Source organism: Hyla sarda, chromosome 1 (genome assembly GCF_029499605.1).
Source record: "Hyla sarda isolate aHylSar1 chromosome 1, aHylSar1.hap1, whole genome shotgun sequence".
NCBI lineage: Eukaryota > Metazoa > Chordata > Amphibia > Anura > Hylidae > Hyla > Hyla sarda.
This window is the reverse complement of record NC_079189.1, coordinates 179976754-179992841: the sequence shown is the minus strand read 5'-3', so window position 1 is coordinate 179992841 and position 16088 is coordinate 179976754. Positions and strand designations below refer to the sequence as shown.

Genomic DNA, 16088 nt, shown 5'->3' with positions numbered 1-16088 from the left:
CAATCAGAGACCAAGGCTGTTCGGGGACAGGCAGAGGATGAAGAAAACCAGCGGGCTTCTGGCGAGGAGTCTTATCCCGGGCACAGATAGTGCAGGCTCGCACAAAGTCCCCAACATCCGTCTCCAGAGTCGGCCACCAATAGAAGCGGGAGATGAGTTGCACAGATTTCTTGATGCCCGCATGACCTGCGAGATGGGAGGAGTGACCCCATTTGAGGATTCCGAGGCGTTGGCGTGGAGAAACAAAGGTCTTTCCTGGAGGAGTCTGCCTGATGGAGGCAGGAGAAGTGGAGATCAGGCAGTCAGGTGGAATGATGTGTTGCGGAGGGAGATCAACTTCTGAGGCATCCGAGGAACGAGAGAGAGCATCGGCCCTAATGTTCTTATCGGCAGGACGAAAGTGAATCTCAAAATTAAATCGGGCAAAGAACAGAGACCACCGGGCCTGGCGAGGATTCAGCCGTTGGGCCGACTGGAGGTAGGAGAGGTTCTTGTGGTCGGTGTAGATAATAACAGGAAATCTTGATCCCTCCAGCAGATGCCTCCATTCCTCAAGTGCTAATTTAATGGCTAGAAGCTCTCGATCCCCGATGGAGTAGTTCCTCTCCGCTGGAGAGAAGGTCCTAGAGAAAAAACCACAAGTGACAGCATGCCCGGAAGGATTTTTTTGTAGAAGAACAGCTCCAGCTCCTACTGAGGAGGCATCAACCTCCAATAGGAAGGGTTTGGAAGGGTCAGGTCTGGAGAGCACGGGAGCCGAAGAAAAGGCAGACTTGAGTCGTTTAAAGGAGTCTTCTGCTTGAGGAGGCCAGGACTTGGGATCAGCATTTTTCTTGGTTAAAGCCACGATAGGAGCCACAATGGTAGAAAAATGTGGAATAAATTGCCTGTAATAATTGGCGAACCCCAAAAAGCGTTGGATAGCACGGAGTCCGGAGGGGCGTGGCCAATTTAAGACGGCAGAGAGTTTGTCTGGATCCATCTGTAGTCCCTGGCCAGAGACCAAATATCCTAGAAAAGGAAGAGATTGGCATTCAAACAGACATTTCTCAATTTTGGCATAGAGTTGGTTGTCACGAAGTCTCTGAAGAACCATACGGACATGCTGGCGGTGTTCTTCTAGATTGGCAGAAAAAATTAGGATATCGTCCAGATATACCACAACACAGGAGTATAACAGATCACGAAAAATTTCATTGACAAAGTCTTGGAAGACGGCAGGGGCATTGCACAGTCCAAAGGGCATGACCAGATACTCAAAGTGTCCATCTCTGGTGTTAAATGCCGTTTTCCACTCGTCCCCCTCTCTGATGCGGATGAGGTTATAGGCGCCTCTTAAGTCCAATTTAGTGAAGATGTGGGCACCTTGGAGGCGATCAAAGAGTTCAGAGATGAGGGGTAAGGGGTAGCGGTTCTTAACCGTGATTTTATTAAGACCGCGGTAGTCAATGCAAGGACGTAGGGAGCCATCTTTTTTGGACACAAAGAAAAATCCGGCTCCGGCAGGAGAGGAGGATTTACGGATAAAGCCCTTTTTTAGATTCTCCTGGACGTATTCGGACATGGCAAGAGTCTCTGGGGGGCCGGATCTACTGTCACGATGCCGGCTGGCAGGTAGTGGACCCTCTGTGCCAGAGAGGGATTGGCGTGGACCGTGCTAGTGGACCGGTTCTAAGCCACTACTGGTTTTCACCAGAGCCCGCCGCAAAGCGGGATGGTCTTGCTGCGGCGGTAGTGACCAGGTCGTATCCACTAGCAACGGCTCACCTCTCTGGCTGCTGAAGATAGGCGCGGTACAAGGGAGTAGGCAGAAGCAAGGTCGGACGTAGCAGAAGGTCGGGGCAGGCAGCAAGGATCGTAGTCAGGGCAACGGCAGAAGGTCTGGAAACACAGGCAAGGAACACACAAGGAACGCTTTCACTGGCACTAAGGCAACAAGATCCGGCAAGGGAGTGCAAGGGAAGTGAGGTAATATAGGGAAGTGCACAGGTGAAAACCCTAATTGGAACCACTGCGCCAATCAGCGGCGCAGTGGCCCTTTAAATCGCAGAGACCCGGCGCGCGCGCGCCCTAGGGAGCGGGGCCGCGCGCGCCGGGACAGAACAGACGGGGAGCGAGTCAGGTAGGGGAGCCGGGGTGCGCATCGCGAGCGGGCGCTACCCGCATCGCGAATCGCATCCCGGCTGGCAGCAGGATCGCAGCGCCCCGGGTCAGAGGACGTGACCGGAGCGCTGCAGCGGAGGGAGTGAAGCGAGCGCTCCGGGGAGGAGCGGGGACCCGGAGCGCTCGGCGTAACAGGACCCCTCCAAAGTCTGCCCGTAACTTGGCGTCGGAGTCATAATTTGCAGGATCCAGCGGCCATACCTTGGATGGTGCAGAGGTTAACCACGCCCTGGCATCACAAATACAAGGGGTTGATGCCATCTGCCCCTAGGGTAATAACATCTTCCCTCATCACACCCTCACCACAACTGTAAAATGTAACTTTTAAATTTTAATAATCACCCACTTGGTCATCCTGGTATTGGACTGCAGCCACAACACCCTCATATGTGCACTTTAGGTTGACATGTAGCTGCATGGTTTTTCATATATAAATTTATGTCTTTCTCATACCGATGAGACCAGTGGGTTGAGGTTTTTAACCATTTTAGGCTCAAATAGAAGTTACGTTTTACATTCATATTAGTGGATGGGAAAAATAGGGTTTTTTGTAATCACGTTGCAGTCCATTGTGTTTGTTAGGAATGTAACAAGAGGCACATGGTTTGCCACCCTAGTGTAAAACACCCCCATAGTGTCCATATTATTCAGACATACAGGCACAATTGTATATAAATAAGTATACTTCATATATAATATTAACTATTACTTGCAGTATGCGTTTCCGTATCAATGTTTACATAATTTACAGCATGTAAATACCTATGATTTTTTTCTGTTCGGTGGAAGACCTTGACTTAGCAAACTAATAAATGAAGTGGGCTAAGCGCCATTCCACTGTAAATGTACAGAAGATGGCCCCACACTGAAAAGGGTTTATCCAGATCTTAAAGGGGTACTCCAGTGAAAATCTTTTTTCTTTTAAATAAACTGGTGGCAGAAAGTTAAACATATTTGTAAATTACTTCTATTAAAAAAATCTTAATCCTTCCTGTACTTATTAGCTGCTGAATACTACAGAGGAAATTCTTTTCTTTTTGGAATGCTCTCTGATGACATCACGAGCACAGTTCTCTCTGCTGACGTTATTATAATAATGCTTTACTTATTGTTGTCCTTAGTGGGATTTGAACCCAAGTCCCCAGCACTGCAAGGCAGCAGTGCTAACCACTGAGCCACCATGCTGCCCTTAGCATACAGCTGCTATGCATGGTTGCTAAAATGGACAGAGATGTCAGCAGAGAGCACTGTGCTCGTGATGTCATCAGTGTTCCAAAAAGAAAGGAATCTCCTCTGTAGCATTCAGCAGCTAATAAGTACTGGAAGGATTAAGATTTTTTAATAGAAGTAATTTACAAATATGTTTAACTTTCTGCCACCAGTTGATTTAAAAGAAAAAAGGTTTTCACCGGAGTACCCCTTTAAAAACTGATGGGCTTATTTTTAGGATAGGCCTTTAACCTGTTGGGGACGAAGGGCGTATGCATACGCCCTTGCGTCCTGGTACTTAAGGACGAAGGGCGTATCCATACGCCCGTGGGAATTTCGGCCCCCGCCGCGCGCCGGGCGGGGACCGGGTCGGGGTGACTGCTGATATCTATCAGCAGGCACCCTGTGCAAATGCCCAGGGGGGGTCATTAGACCCCCCCATGTCAGCGATCGGCGCAAATCGCAAGTGAATTCACACTTGCGATTTGCGCCGATTTCGGGTCATTACGGGTCTATGGTGACCCGGTGACCCGGAATAGAAGGGGGATCGCGGGTGTCTAAGACACCCACGATCCTCCTAAAGCGATAGGAGTGAGGTGGCAGAGTTGCCACCCCTCCTATCTCTGCTATTGGTGGTCTAGACGCGACCACCAATAGCAGATTAGGGGCGGAGGGGTTTACTTTCGTTTTCCCCGTCCTGCCCTCCCACAATAGGCGGGGCAGAATGGGGAAAATGAAGAGGAGCGGCGCCGGAGTCCACTTACCCCTCCGGAGGCAGCGGAGCGACGGGGGTCGGCGACGGAGATCGGCGGCGGCGTGTGGCAGAAGAGGACGGCTCCCGGATGCGACGGAAGCCGGTGAGTAGTTGCCTAGCAACATCTAGAGGGCTACAGTCTGAGACCACTATAGTGGTCTCTAGACTGTAGCCCTCCAGATGTTGCAAAACTACAACTCCCAGCATGCCCAGACAGCTGTTTGCTGTGTGGGCATGCTGGAATTTGTAGTTTTGCAACAGCTGGAGGTCTGCAGTTTAGAGACCACTGCACAGTGATCTCTATACTGCCCTCTAGATCTTGCAAAACTACTACTCCTAGCATGCCCACACAGCTGTTTGCTGTCTGGGCATGCTAGGAGTTGTAGTTTTGCAACATCTGGAGGTCCACAGTTTGGAGATCACTGTTCAGTGGTCTCTAAATTGTAGCACTCCAGATGTTGCAAAACTACAAATTCCAGCATGCCCACACAGAAAACAGCTGTCTCGGCATGCTGGGAGTTGTAGTTGCGTACCTCCAGCTGTTGCATAACTACATCTCCCAGCATGCCCTTCTGTGATCAGACATGCTGGGAATTGTAGTTTTGCAACAGCTGGAGGCACACTGGTTGGAAAATATTGAGTTAGGTAACAGAACCCAACTCAGTATTTTCCAACCAGTGTGCCTCCAGCTGTTTCAAAACTACAACTCCCAGCATGTACTGACAGACCGTGCATGCTGGGAGTTGTAGTTTTGCAACAGCTGGAGGCTCATTGGTTGGAAAATACTGAGTTAAGTAACAGAACCTAACTGAAGGTTTTCCAACCAGTGTGCCTCCAGCTGTTGCAAAACTACAACTCCCAGAATGTACTGACAGACCGTGCATGCTGGGAGTTGTAGTTTTGCAACAGCTGGAGGCTCACTGGTTGGAAAATACTGAGTTAGGTAACAGAACCTAACTGAAGGTTTTCCAACCAGTGTGCCTCCAGCTTTTGCAAAACTACAACTCCCAGCATGTACTGACAGACCGTGCATGCTGAGAGTTGTAGTTTTGAAACAGCTGGAGGTTTGCCCCCCCATGTGAACGTACAGGGTACATTCACACGGGCGGGTTTACAGCAAGTTTCCTGCTTCAAGTATGAGCTGCGGCAAATTTTTCACCGCAGCGCAAATTCCTAGCGGGAAACTCACCGTAACCCGCCAGTGTGAATGTACCCTAAAAACACTACACTTCACTAGTGTTGCTCGCGAATATTCGCAATTCGAATATTATTCGCGAATATCGCATATTCGCGAATTTGCGAATTTCGCGAATATAGCGCTATATATTCGTAATTACGAATATTCGTTTTTTTGTTTTTTTTTCTTCACAGTACACATCACAGTGATCACCCCTCTCTGCTTCCAGCTTGTGTGGTGTAAAGAAGGCTCTAATACTACTGTATGAGACTGCCGAACGGAAATTCGCATATGCGAAAATGTAGCATGTGCTAATTTTCGCATATGCGAATTTCCGCGCATGCTAATTTTGCATATGTTAATTTCCGCATATGTTAATTTTCGCATACGCGAATGTTCGCATATGCGAAAATAAAACGGGGATATTACGAATATGCGAATATTCGCGAATATATGACGAATATTCGTCCATATATGCGCGAATATTTGCGAATTCGAATATGACCTATGCCGCTCAACACTACACTTCACTAACACCTAATAAAGAGTAAAACACTACATATACACCCCCTTACACTGCCCCCCCCCCAATAAAAATGAAAAACGTATTGTACAGCAGTGTTTACAAAACGGAGCCTCCAGCTGTTGCAAAACTACAACTCCCAGCATTTCCGGACAGCCACTGATTGTTCAGGCATGCTGGGAGTTTTGCAACAGCTGAAGGCACCCTGTTTGGAAATCACTGGCGTAGAATACCCCTATGTCCACCCCTATGCAATCTCTAATTTAGTCCTCAAATGCGCATGGCGCTCTCTCACTTTGGAGCCCTGTCGTATTTCAAGGAAACAGTTTAGGGCCACATATGGGGTATCTCTGTACTCGGGAGAAATTGCACTACAAATTTTGGGAGGCTTTTTCTCCTTTTACCCCTTATGAAAAGGAAAAGTTGGGGTCTACACCAGCCTGTTAGTGTAAAAAAAAAAAATTTTTACACTAACATGCTGGTGTTGCCCTTTACTTTTTATTTTCACAAGAGGTAAAAGGAAAAAAAGACCCCCAAAATTTGTAACGCAATTTCTCCTGAGTATGGAAATACCCCATATGTAGGCGTAAAATGCTCTGCGGGCGCACAACAAGGCTCAGGAGTGAGAGCGCACTATGTACATTTGAGGCCGAAATTGGTGATATGCACAGGGGTGGCTGATTTTACAGCGGTTCTGACATAAATGCAAAAAAATTAATACCCACATGTGACCACATTTTGGAAACTACACCCCTCACGGAATGTAATAAGGGGTACAGTGAGCATTTACGCCCCACAGGGGTCTGACAGATTTTTGGGACAGTGGTACGTGAAAATGAAAAATAAAATTTTTTTGTTTGCACAGCCCACTGTTCCAAATATCTGTCAAACGCCAGTAGGGTGTAAATACTCACTGTACCCCTTATTACATTCCGTGAGGGGTGTAGTTTCCAAAATGGGGTTCCATGTGGGGGGGGGGTCCACTGTTCTGGCACCACGGGGGGCTTTGTAAATGCACATGGCCCCCGACTTCCATTCCAAACAAATTATCTCTCTAAAAGCTCAATGGCGCTCCTTCTCATCTGAGCGTTGTAGTTCGCTCGCAGTGCACTTGACGTCCAAATATGGGGTATTTCCATACTCAGAAGAAATGGGGTTACAAATTTTGGGGGGCATTTTCTCCTACTACCCTTTGTAAAAAAGTAAAATTTGGGGAAAAACCAGCATTTTAGTGGAAAAATATTTTTTTTTCATTTACACATCCGACTTTAACAAAAAGTTGTCAAACACCTGTGGGGTGTTAAGGCTCACCGTACCCCTTGTTACGTTCCTTGAGGGGTGTTGTTTCCATAATAGTGTGCGATGTTAGGGGTTTTGCTGTCCTGGCACCATACGGGCTTCCTAAATGGGACATGCCCCCCAAAAACCATTTCAGAAAAACTCACTCTCCTAAATCCCCTTGTTGCTCCTTCGCTTCTGAGCCCTCTAGTGCACCCGCCAAACACTTGACATACACATATGAGGTATTTTCTTACTCGAGAGAAATTGGGTTACAAATTTTGAGAGGATTTTTTCCTTTTACCCCTTGTAAAAATTCAAAAACTGGGTCTACAAGAACATGCCAGTGTAAAAAATGAAGATTTTGAATTTTCTCCTTCACTATTCCTGTGAAACACCTAAAGGGTTAACACACTTACTGAATGTCATTTTGAATACTTTGAGGGGTGCAGTTTTTATAATGGGGTCATATATCGGATATTTCTAACCAGAAGACCCTTCAAATCCACATCAAACCTGAACTGGTCCCTGAAAAATTCTGATTTTGAAAATTTTGCGAAAAATTGTTGCTGAACTTTGAAGCCCTCTGGTGTCTTCCAAAAGTAAAAACTCATCAATTTTATTATGCAAACATAAAGTAGACATGTTTTATATGTGAATCAATATATAATTTATTTGGAATATCCATATTCCTTATAAGCAGAGAGCTTCAAAGTTAGAAAAATGCTAAATTTTCAAATTTTTCATGAAATTTTCAAATTTTTCACCAAGAAAGGATGCAAGTATCGCCGAAAATTTACCACTAACATAAAGTAGAATATGTCACGAAAAAACTATCTCGGAATCAAATTTATAAGTAAAAGCATTCCTTAGTTATTAATGCTTAAAGTGACAGTGGTCAGATTTGCAAAAAATGCTCCCGTCCTTAGGGTCATAATGGGCTCCGTCCCCAAGGGGTTAATATTAGATTGGCAAGGGTCTGAATTCTAGCTCCCCTGCTGATCAAATATGATGGCCTTAGGATAAGCCATCAATTCTAAAAACCCAGATATTCCCTGTAAAACTGATAGCCTATCCTCAATGGGAATCTTCTAGTTAAACACGACCAGCAACACATAGTTTTCTAGTAAAGTGCACTTCACCTATAAAAGCAGGCCCGTGATGGCTTCTGTAGCTTGCTGGATGTAGGTACTTTTGCATTACACTTACAGCCTTCTTGAATGGCTGATTTATGTACACTATTACTATAGAGGCGGACAGTCCCAGCTGGTTGAGCTCTAAATGTTTACCGGATGAGGTTAGAGGTGGTCTTGTAGACTTTCACATTCAGGTGAACCTAAACATGTTTAAAATGGAAGGAAAACAGACAAGACAGATTGTTATCTTTATCTCTGGTGGACTGAGGTCCAGGTATGTAACAAAAACTGCTGAAGTTTAATTCTCTCTGTCATTAGATATTAATGAATGTGCCTTATGGAGCCATGGCTGCACTCTAGGCTGTGAAAATATCCCCGGCTCTTATTACTGTAGCTGTCCAAAAGGTTATGTCCTTCTCCCAGATAACAAGTCATGCCATGGTAAGTACGGAACCTGCCAACATTAACTTACTTTTACTAACCTACACATAAACCAAGGCCAAGGTCACACATCCTAAAATGTAGGTGATATATCTTATTTTCTGTGGACATTTATGTCAGTAATCAACCATTTTTTGACACTCTACAAAAATGTGTGTGTTAAATTACATGCGATGCTACATTTTAGGATGTGTGAACTGACAGATGATGACAGAAAGGTTTTAGACAAACAGACTCTACATAAAAAATAAGAAAAAAATAATTTTTTACTATTATTTTGCATGCTTCAACCATATTGTTTGTATAAAGTACAAGGTGTACAATTAGCTTCTAATTGGCGTGAATGTGTTTTTCTCATGGCCATGGTTCTAGCATGTAATTATTGGAGTCATTATTGTAACTACTGAATGCTATCAGCATCCTCATAGGAAACTGTCAGTTAAGTTAGATTAGGAGTACTCTCACTAGTAGAGTAACTGCAAGCAATTAAAATAATGACATTTTTATGACTGACATTATTGTCGCTCCTAGTTACTAGCTTCATAACATACCTTAGCAAAAGAATTCATCTGTAAGATTACACATTTCCAGTAAATGCTGCTTTTATTGGTAGCTAAATGTTCTACAGCCAAATGAATTGTTGTTTAATACGAGTTACTTTTGTTGTGTGTGTTTTACGGGCATATTCAGGCGACCGTAATGTCTTAATTAATTGACAATTATACGTTGCCGGAAACATAGACACATAACATACACTTAACTATCCATTATTTTATTGGCTATTATATTAACATACTTAGCATCAATAATTCTAAGACAAAAGATTCATAACTAGGGAAGCGGCTGCTGTATTATCATAACAGCATGTTATAAAGTTTTTCAGCAAGCCTTAAAGTAGTGGAAACTGCATAAGTCAGCATTAGTATGCTGAGACGTGCATCAGACATCCCTTGCGTAAAAATATTAAATATACCCTGTGTTTTAAGAGAGTTACTCCTTTACAATGCACAGTAGGTACAGTGATTGTGTTTACATGGCTGTAAAATACATACAATACAATAAAATACATATAAGATTTAAATACTTTTCTAATTTTTCTCTTCTCACGGCTGGTATGCAGTCCTGCAGAATGCATTGGTCAGTCATAATTTTAAACCACCTACAGGTGAGTTACATGGATTATATCACCACAATGGCACCTGACAGGAGGTGCAAGATATTAGGCAGAAAGTAAACAATCAATTCACCAGGTTGAGGTGGAAAAAGCAGGAAACACAGGCAAGCATATGGATCTGAGCAACTATGACAAGATTGTCATGGCTAGAGAAATGGGTCAGAGAATCCCCCAAATGGCAGATTTATTGGGGTGTTCCTGGTATGTGGTGGCACCACCATGTCCTGTTCTGACGTTGGTAATTTAGGGTAGATTGTAGGGTGAGTGTACTTTTAGTCTGGGGAGAAGACATAGTGGATTGGGCAGAGAGTACTATAAGCCCATAGAGTACTGTGTGGTAGAGGGTGTGATGCAGGGCAGATGGCATTAACCCCTTGTATTCGTGATGCCAGTGAGTGGTTTATCCTCAATACCACCTGAAGGTATACCGCTGGATCCTGGGTTAGGCACGTGGGCAATAATGACTCCGACGCCAAGTTACAGACAATGGTAGCTTTACTGAGTTAGACAGGTGGAATAGTCTGTACAGTTTAGCAAGGCCCGCAGAGGTGACCAGTGACTTCAGAGACCTTAGGGCTTCCTGGGACATGTAGTGGACTGAGACGATTTTGATGCAGGCCACACTGACTGAAGACAGGTTTACTTTGACTGACTTGACTGAGACTGATTATACCTCATTTGTAGCATACCAGGCTCTGACTGGGACCTGGGGGTAGTGGACCTGTAGACTTGTGGCTGCATGGTTGACTTGAGGCCTCCTCTGGACTCCAGACACACTCTTAGGACTTGACTGCACTGGACCTCAGTAAAGACTTAACTGGAATCAAGAGCATAAGAGACTGAGCTAGCTCCACCCAGGGCTTATATGGGGAGACTAGGAGGGGTCCCATAGGTCACCCTTAGGTCACATGGTCACCGATACCTCACTGGGTTACAATCACATGACAACTGGTTATTCACATGTCACTTGTTCTTAAATCTATAACACATTACAGGCATAATACATTAGATAACATATGAATGAATACTCAGTGGAACAGGTGCAGGGGGGCCCAGGGGACACTGTAGGGACACTGCCTGACAGGGCATCAAAGGTATAGGGGTGCAACTCCTGTACTGGGCCACCACAACTGTCAGCTCTGGATGGTCTGCAATGGCCTGTGAGAGATGTCAGCCTGAGGGGATTGTAGGTGTCTTACCACTGGGACCCTCCATTATCTCCAAATGGGCCTCCAGCTCTCCTTTCTGCATAGAGTTGTGTGTCGGCACAAGCCAGGTCCCAGTTCTGGAGATTGCAGGGGATCCTAGATCTTTCTGGAGTTCTTTTTAGTCTGACCACAGTGCTCTCTGCTGACACCGCTGTCCATATCGGGAACTGTCCAGAGCAGGAGAGGTTTGCTATGGGGATTTGCTTGTATCCCAGACAGTTCCTGACACAGACAGAGGTTTCAGCTGAGAGCACTGTGGTTAGACATAAAAGAAATTCAAAAAGAAAAGAACTTCCTGTGGAGCATACAGCAGCTGATATCCTGTGGAGTATACAGCAGCTGATAAGTACTGGAAGGATTAATATGTTTAAACGGAAGTAATTTACAAATCTGTCTGGCACCAGTTTATATGAAAACATTTGTTTTCCACTGGAGTACCCATTTAAGCAGAGACATTTAGAATCGAATCGAATAAAATGTCAGAATCCGCTTTCAAGGTGGCAGTGCAGCTGCACAGGTTTCCCATATGGCTGTTCTGCCCCCCCATTAGGAAGTGTTTACCTGGTGCACCTCTGTAGGAAAAGTTGGTGAACATGAAGCTAATACATTTCCTGGCGAGTCATGACCATAATAGCTACAAAGCTGTAGAAACCACACCGAACCAGCAAATGCAGTCAAACAGCACACACAATCCCTAGGTGTAAGCTAAGTTTTCTTTTGCATTGGAGTTTTCCATTAGCTTAATGAAATGTGGAAACTATTGCCTCTATTCTAAATATTGTTTATGTGGTGAACCACATCTCTTATGTTTAGTTAGTTGTGTCTGCTTATTCAAAATACAAAACAATTGAATATAGCATGTTTAGCAGAGAACACACGCTATACATGCCTTTCCACTGACAAGATCTATGCTGTTATTATCCCAATCTCTCAGAAGTTGGCAATGTTTTGCTGCCATGGTACCGTATATACTCGAGTATAAGCCGACCCGAATATAAGCCGAGGCCCCTAATTTCACCCCAAAAACCCAGGAAAAGTTATTGACTCAACTACTAGTCTAGGGTGGGAAATACATCATCCCCCCATGTCATCATCCCCCCCTGTCATCATCCCGACCCCGTCATTAACACCCCCGTCATCATCACCGCCTGTCATCTTCACCCCCGTCATCATCACCTTGTCATCTTCACCCCTGTCATCATCACCCCGTCATCATCACCCCGTCATCATCACCCTGTCATCATCACCCTGTCATCATCCCCCTCGTCATCATCCCCCTCGTCATCATCCCCCTCGTCATCATCCCCCTCGTCATCATCCCCCCCCCCCCCACCCCATCATCACTGCCTGTCAATCCCTTCAATCAGTGGTCTTCAACCTCCGGACCTCCAAATGTTGCAAAACTACAACTCCCAGCATGCCCGGACAGCCATCGGCTGTCCGGGCATGCTGGGAGTTGTAGTTTTGAAACATCTGGAGGTCCGCAGGTTGAAGACCACAGCGGCCTTCATCATCATCCAGACCCTATTTTAGTTTTCTACTCACCTCCCCTCGGTGGGAAGGAAGGGTGAGCTGGTCAGGGCCATCTATGCTGCAGGGACCGTCCGGTGGGGAGGGTTAGTCGTTCCGGCTGTCCATTTTCACCTGGAGGCCCTCTTCTCCGCTCCGGGCCGGCCCCGGACTAGTGACGTTGCCTTGACGATGACGCACAGGGACATTCATGCGCAGGCGCACGGACGTCCCTGTGCGTCATCGTCAAGGCAACGTTATTAGGCCGGGGCCGGCCCGGAGTGGAGAAGAGGGCCTCCCGGTGAAAATGAACAGCCCGGAACGACTAACCCTCCCCACCGAACGGTCCCTGCAGCATAGATGGCCCGGACCAGCTCACCCTTCCTTCCCACCGAGGGGTGGTGAGTAGAAAACTAAAGGGGGGGTCTGGATGATGACGAAGGCCGTAGTCGTCCTCAACCTGCGGACCACCAGATGTTTCAAAACTACAACTCCCAGCATGCCCGGACAGCTGATGGCTGTCCGGGCATGCTGGGAGTTGTAGTTTTGAAACATCTGGAGGTCCGCAGGTTGAAGTCCACTGAGAAGGCATTGACAGTCGGAGAGTTCACTCGAGTATATGCCGAGGGGGCCATTTTCAGCACGAAAAATCGTGCTGAAAAACTCGGCTTATACTCGAATATATACGGTATATGAGTCTGTGTGCCTTGGTGTATTACCTTTTCTTACATGCGACTAAGATTTTCGATACAAAATGTTACAAGGCTTTTCTACTACTAAGACTAGTATCATATATTTTTGTTAAATCCACCAGATGATACACCATGTGTACAGGATAAGAACTGCAGTCATGGCTGTGTACAGACAGCGGGAGGACCTGTCTGTTTCTGTCCTGAAGGGTCGGTTCTTGGAAGTGATGGCAAAACATGCAGAGGTACAATATGAAAGGAATATAAAAAGAAGTATAGATTTTGTCCTGGTGATTTGTCATTATATATCGATATCTATACAAACTACTATGACTGTGTCCAAATAATAAGTTACACAATACATGTAAAACAATCTAGAAAATCTGCAACCCATTGTAATGTATTAGTAAGGGAGCATACCTGCATAATAAAGCATGCAATGAAAGCGCACAAGGGTACACTATAGAACATATATCTCTGATCTTCCATGCTGCATATCACAATATTTTATGTCATGCATCATTGCATACTGTGTTATACAGAGCCATTACTTTCTGGGGTCCATACATATGGCACTGCCATGGGCATGGGCAATATGCCCAATTACCCTACCTCACATGCATTATAAAAGGTTTCTTTCCCCACAGATGGCTCTGGATTTAAAGCAGAGGTGCTGTGGGATATCATAGATAATAAATTAACTTTATAGCGCTCTATATTTCCGTAGTACATGATAAAGCAGGTGGAGACTACACAGCTAGGTAATACATGAAGTGACAAAGGTTACGTTGTGGGGGTTCCTAGGTTCTACTGCTAACATACATAAAAGTGGGGTTCACTAATAGACTTTTCATAGAAGCTTTTACTGGTTGACCATTTTGCTAACATCTCACAATAAATAATGTTATGGTCTGGACACAGTGGCATCACTAGTGCAGGTTCACTCTTCCTCCAGGGTATAACTTGCAGTTCCAATGCACACTTTGTGCCATTTATAATAATTTGGTGTCTTAAGTAGCAGAGGGGCACTTTGGCCCCGTGAATCTCCATAGCTTGGACCAGGACTGCTACTTATCCAAACCCTATAGCTATATGCCTGCTCTTTACCTGTTATACAGAATAAAGTCAAAATACTAATGTTTTTCCAGGTTGTTTTTCTCCAGACAATGGAGGATGTAGCCAGATATGCAGGAGATCCAGAGATGACAGCTGGGAATGTGATTGTTTTCCAGGTTATATTCTTCAGGAGGACAAGAAAAGTTGTCTTGCTTCAGGTCGGTAAGACTTCAGAGATTTGTTTGTGTAAACATTGGCTTGTTCATACAGTATACGTACTTGTTTATTTATATATCTTTGAATAAAAGATCTTACTCATATTCTAATGCATGCAGTAATTTTTCCGCCATGATGTCCCGTCACTGTATAACGCCCGTAATGAATTACGGGCATATACGGGTACAAACGGGCAGTTACAAAACCCCTAAGGCTGCAATGCAATTTAGTCACGGCCGTCAGGGGTTTTGTAACGGACGGGTTTCGCAGCTGTAGTGACGGAACTTCCGACGGAAGTTCCTAAACGGAGAAATTCATAGTGTGAAAGCAGCCTAATACTTAATTTTGAAAATGTTTTATGCCTCAAGTACAGGTCCTCGGCCATTTCTACTGTTTGCAAATATGCAAGACATACAGAGAATGAACTTTGATGGGACACAGTATGAAAGTCCTTTGGCCTCACAGATGGGGAGAGTCTTGGCACTGGATTACGACCCTGTGGAAAATAAGGTATTCAGAAAATTCTTCTTTTCGAATAACAGACTAAAGGGGTACTCCGGTGGAAAACTTTTTTTTTTTTTTTTAAATGAACTTGTGCCAGAAAGTTAAACAGATTTGTAAATTACTTCTATTAAAAATTCTTAATCCTTCCAGTACTTAATAGCGGCTGTATATTAGAAGAAATTATTTTCTTTTTAGATTTCTTTTCTGTCATGACCACAGTGCTCTCTGCTGACACCTCTGTCCATTTTAGGAACTGCCCAGAGCAGCATATGTTTGCTGTGGGGATTTTCTCCTGCTCTGGACAGTTCCTGACATGTACAGAGGTGTCAGCAGAGAGCACTGTGGTCATGACAGAAAAGAAATCCAAAAAGTAAAGCATTTCCTCTGTAGTATACAGCCACTAATGAGTACTGGAAGGATTAAGATTTTTTAATAGAAGTAATTTACAAATCTGTTTAACTTTCTGGCATCAGTTGATTTAAAAAAAAAAAAAAAAAAAAGGTTTCCACCAGAGTACCCCTTTAAAGGCAGTCATTTACTTCCAGACTTTGTGTCCACCATATTTATTGTTACATAACGCAATCCTATTTTCACTGCTGTGTAAACCTGCACAACGATTTCTCTAGATCTGGGTCATTGAGAGAGAGTGTATGATGGCATGAACCAATGTTACACATAAAACACAATACTGTTGCTCTGCCATGGCTCCGCTCTTCTTTATGTTGTTATGGCTTGCCTATTCTTTATAAAGTTATGGTTTATGTATTCTTTATGTAGTTATGGAACCCATCTTCTATGTAGTTACATATTTTTTATCTAGTACTATTCCAGATCTCTGGAAAGTCTTAGGCACTGAAGTTGCCCAGTAATTTTGAATACATATCCTGACGCAACATTGCTGGATGTATGCTTTAATGTTGTGGGAGGAGTGCCACTTTAAATACAAGGTATTACAATTGTCCATTGAATCAACTCCTTGTGTTTGCATGGGGAATATGCAGCACATTAAACTGCATGAACTCATCATCTGTCAGTTGTGTATAGGTCAAGA

General features: G+C 44.6%; 1 protein-coding gene across 7 annotated transcripts in view; it reads left to right on the top strand.

The window, feature by feature from the left end:
* Positions 1-16088, top strand: part of EGF (epidermal growth factor) — a 184477-nt gene that overhangs the window by 78590 nt on the left and 89799 nt on the right. For 4 of the 7 annotated variants that reach the window (XM_056564635.1, XM_056564618.1, XM_056564592.1 and 1 more), the window contains 5 exons: positions 8559-8681; positions 9802-9846; positions 13387-13506; positions 14410-14539; positions 14902-15043. In XM_056564635.1, the coding sequence (XP_056420610.1) occupies positions 8559-8681; positions 9802-9846; positions 13387-13506; positions 14410-14539; positions 14902-15043 (560 nt within the window). The remainder of the gene's footprint in view (positions 1-8558; positions 8682-9801; positions 9847-13386; positions 13507-14409; positions 14540-14901; positions 15044-16088) is intronic. The other 3 variants (XM_056564599.1, XM_056564609.1, XM_056564628.1) reach the window with 3 other exon arrangements.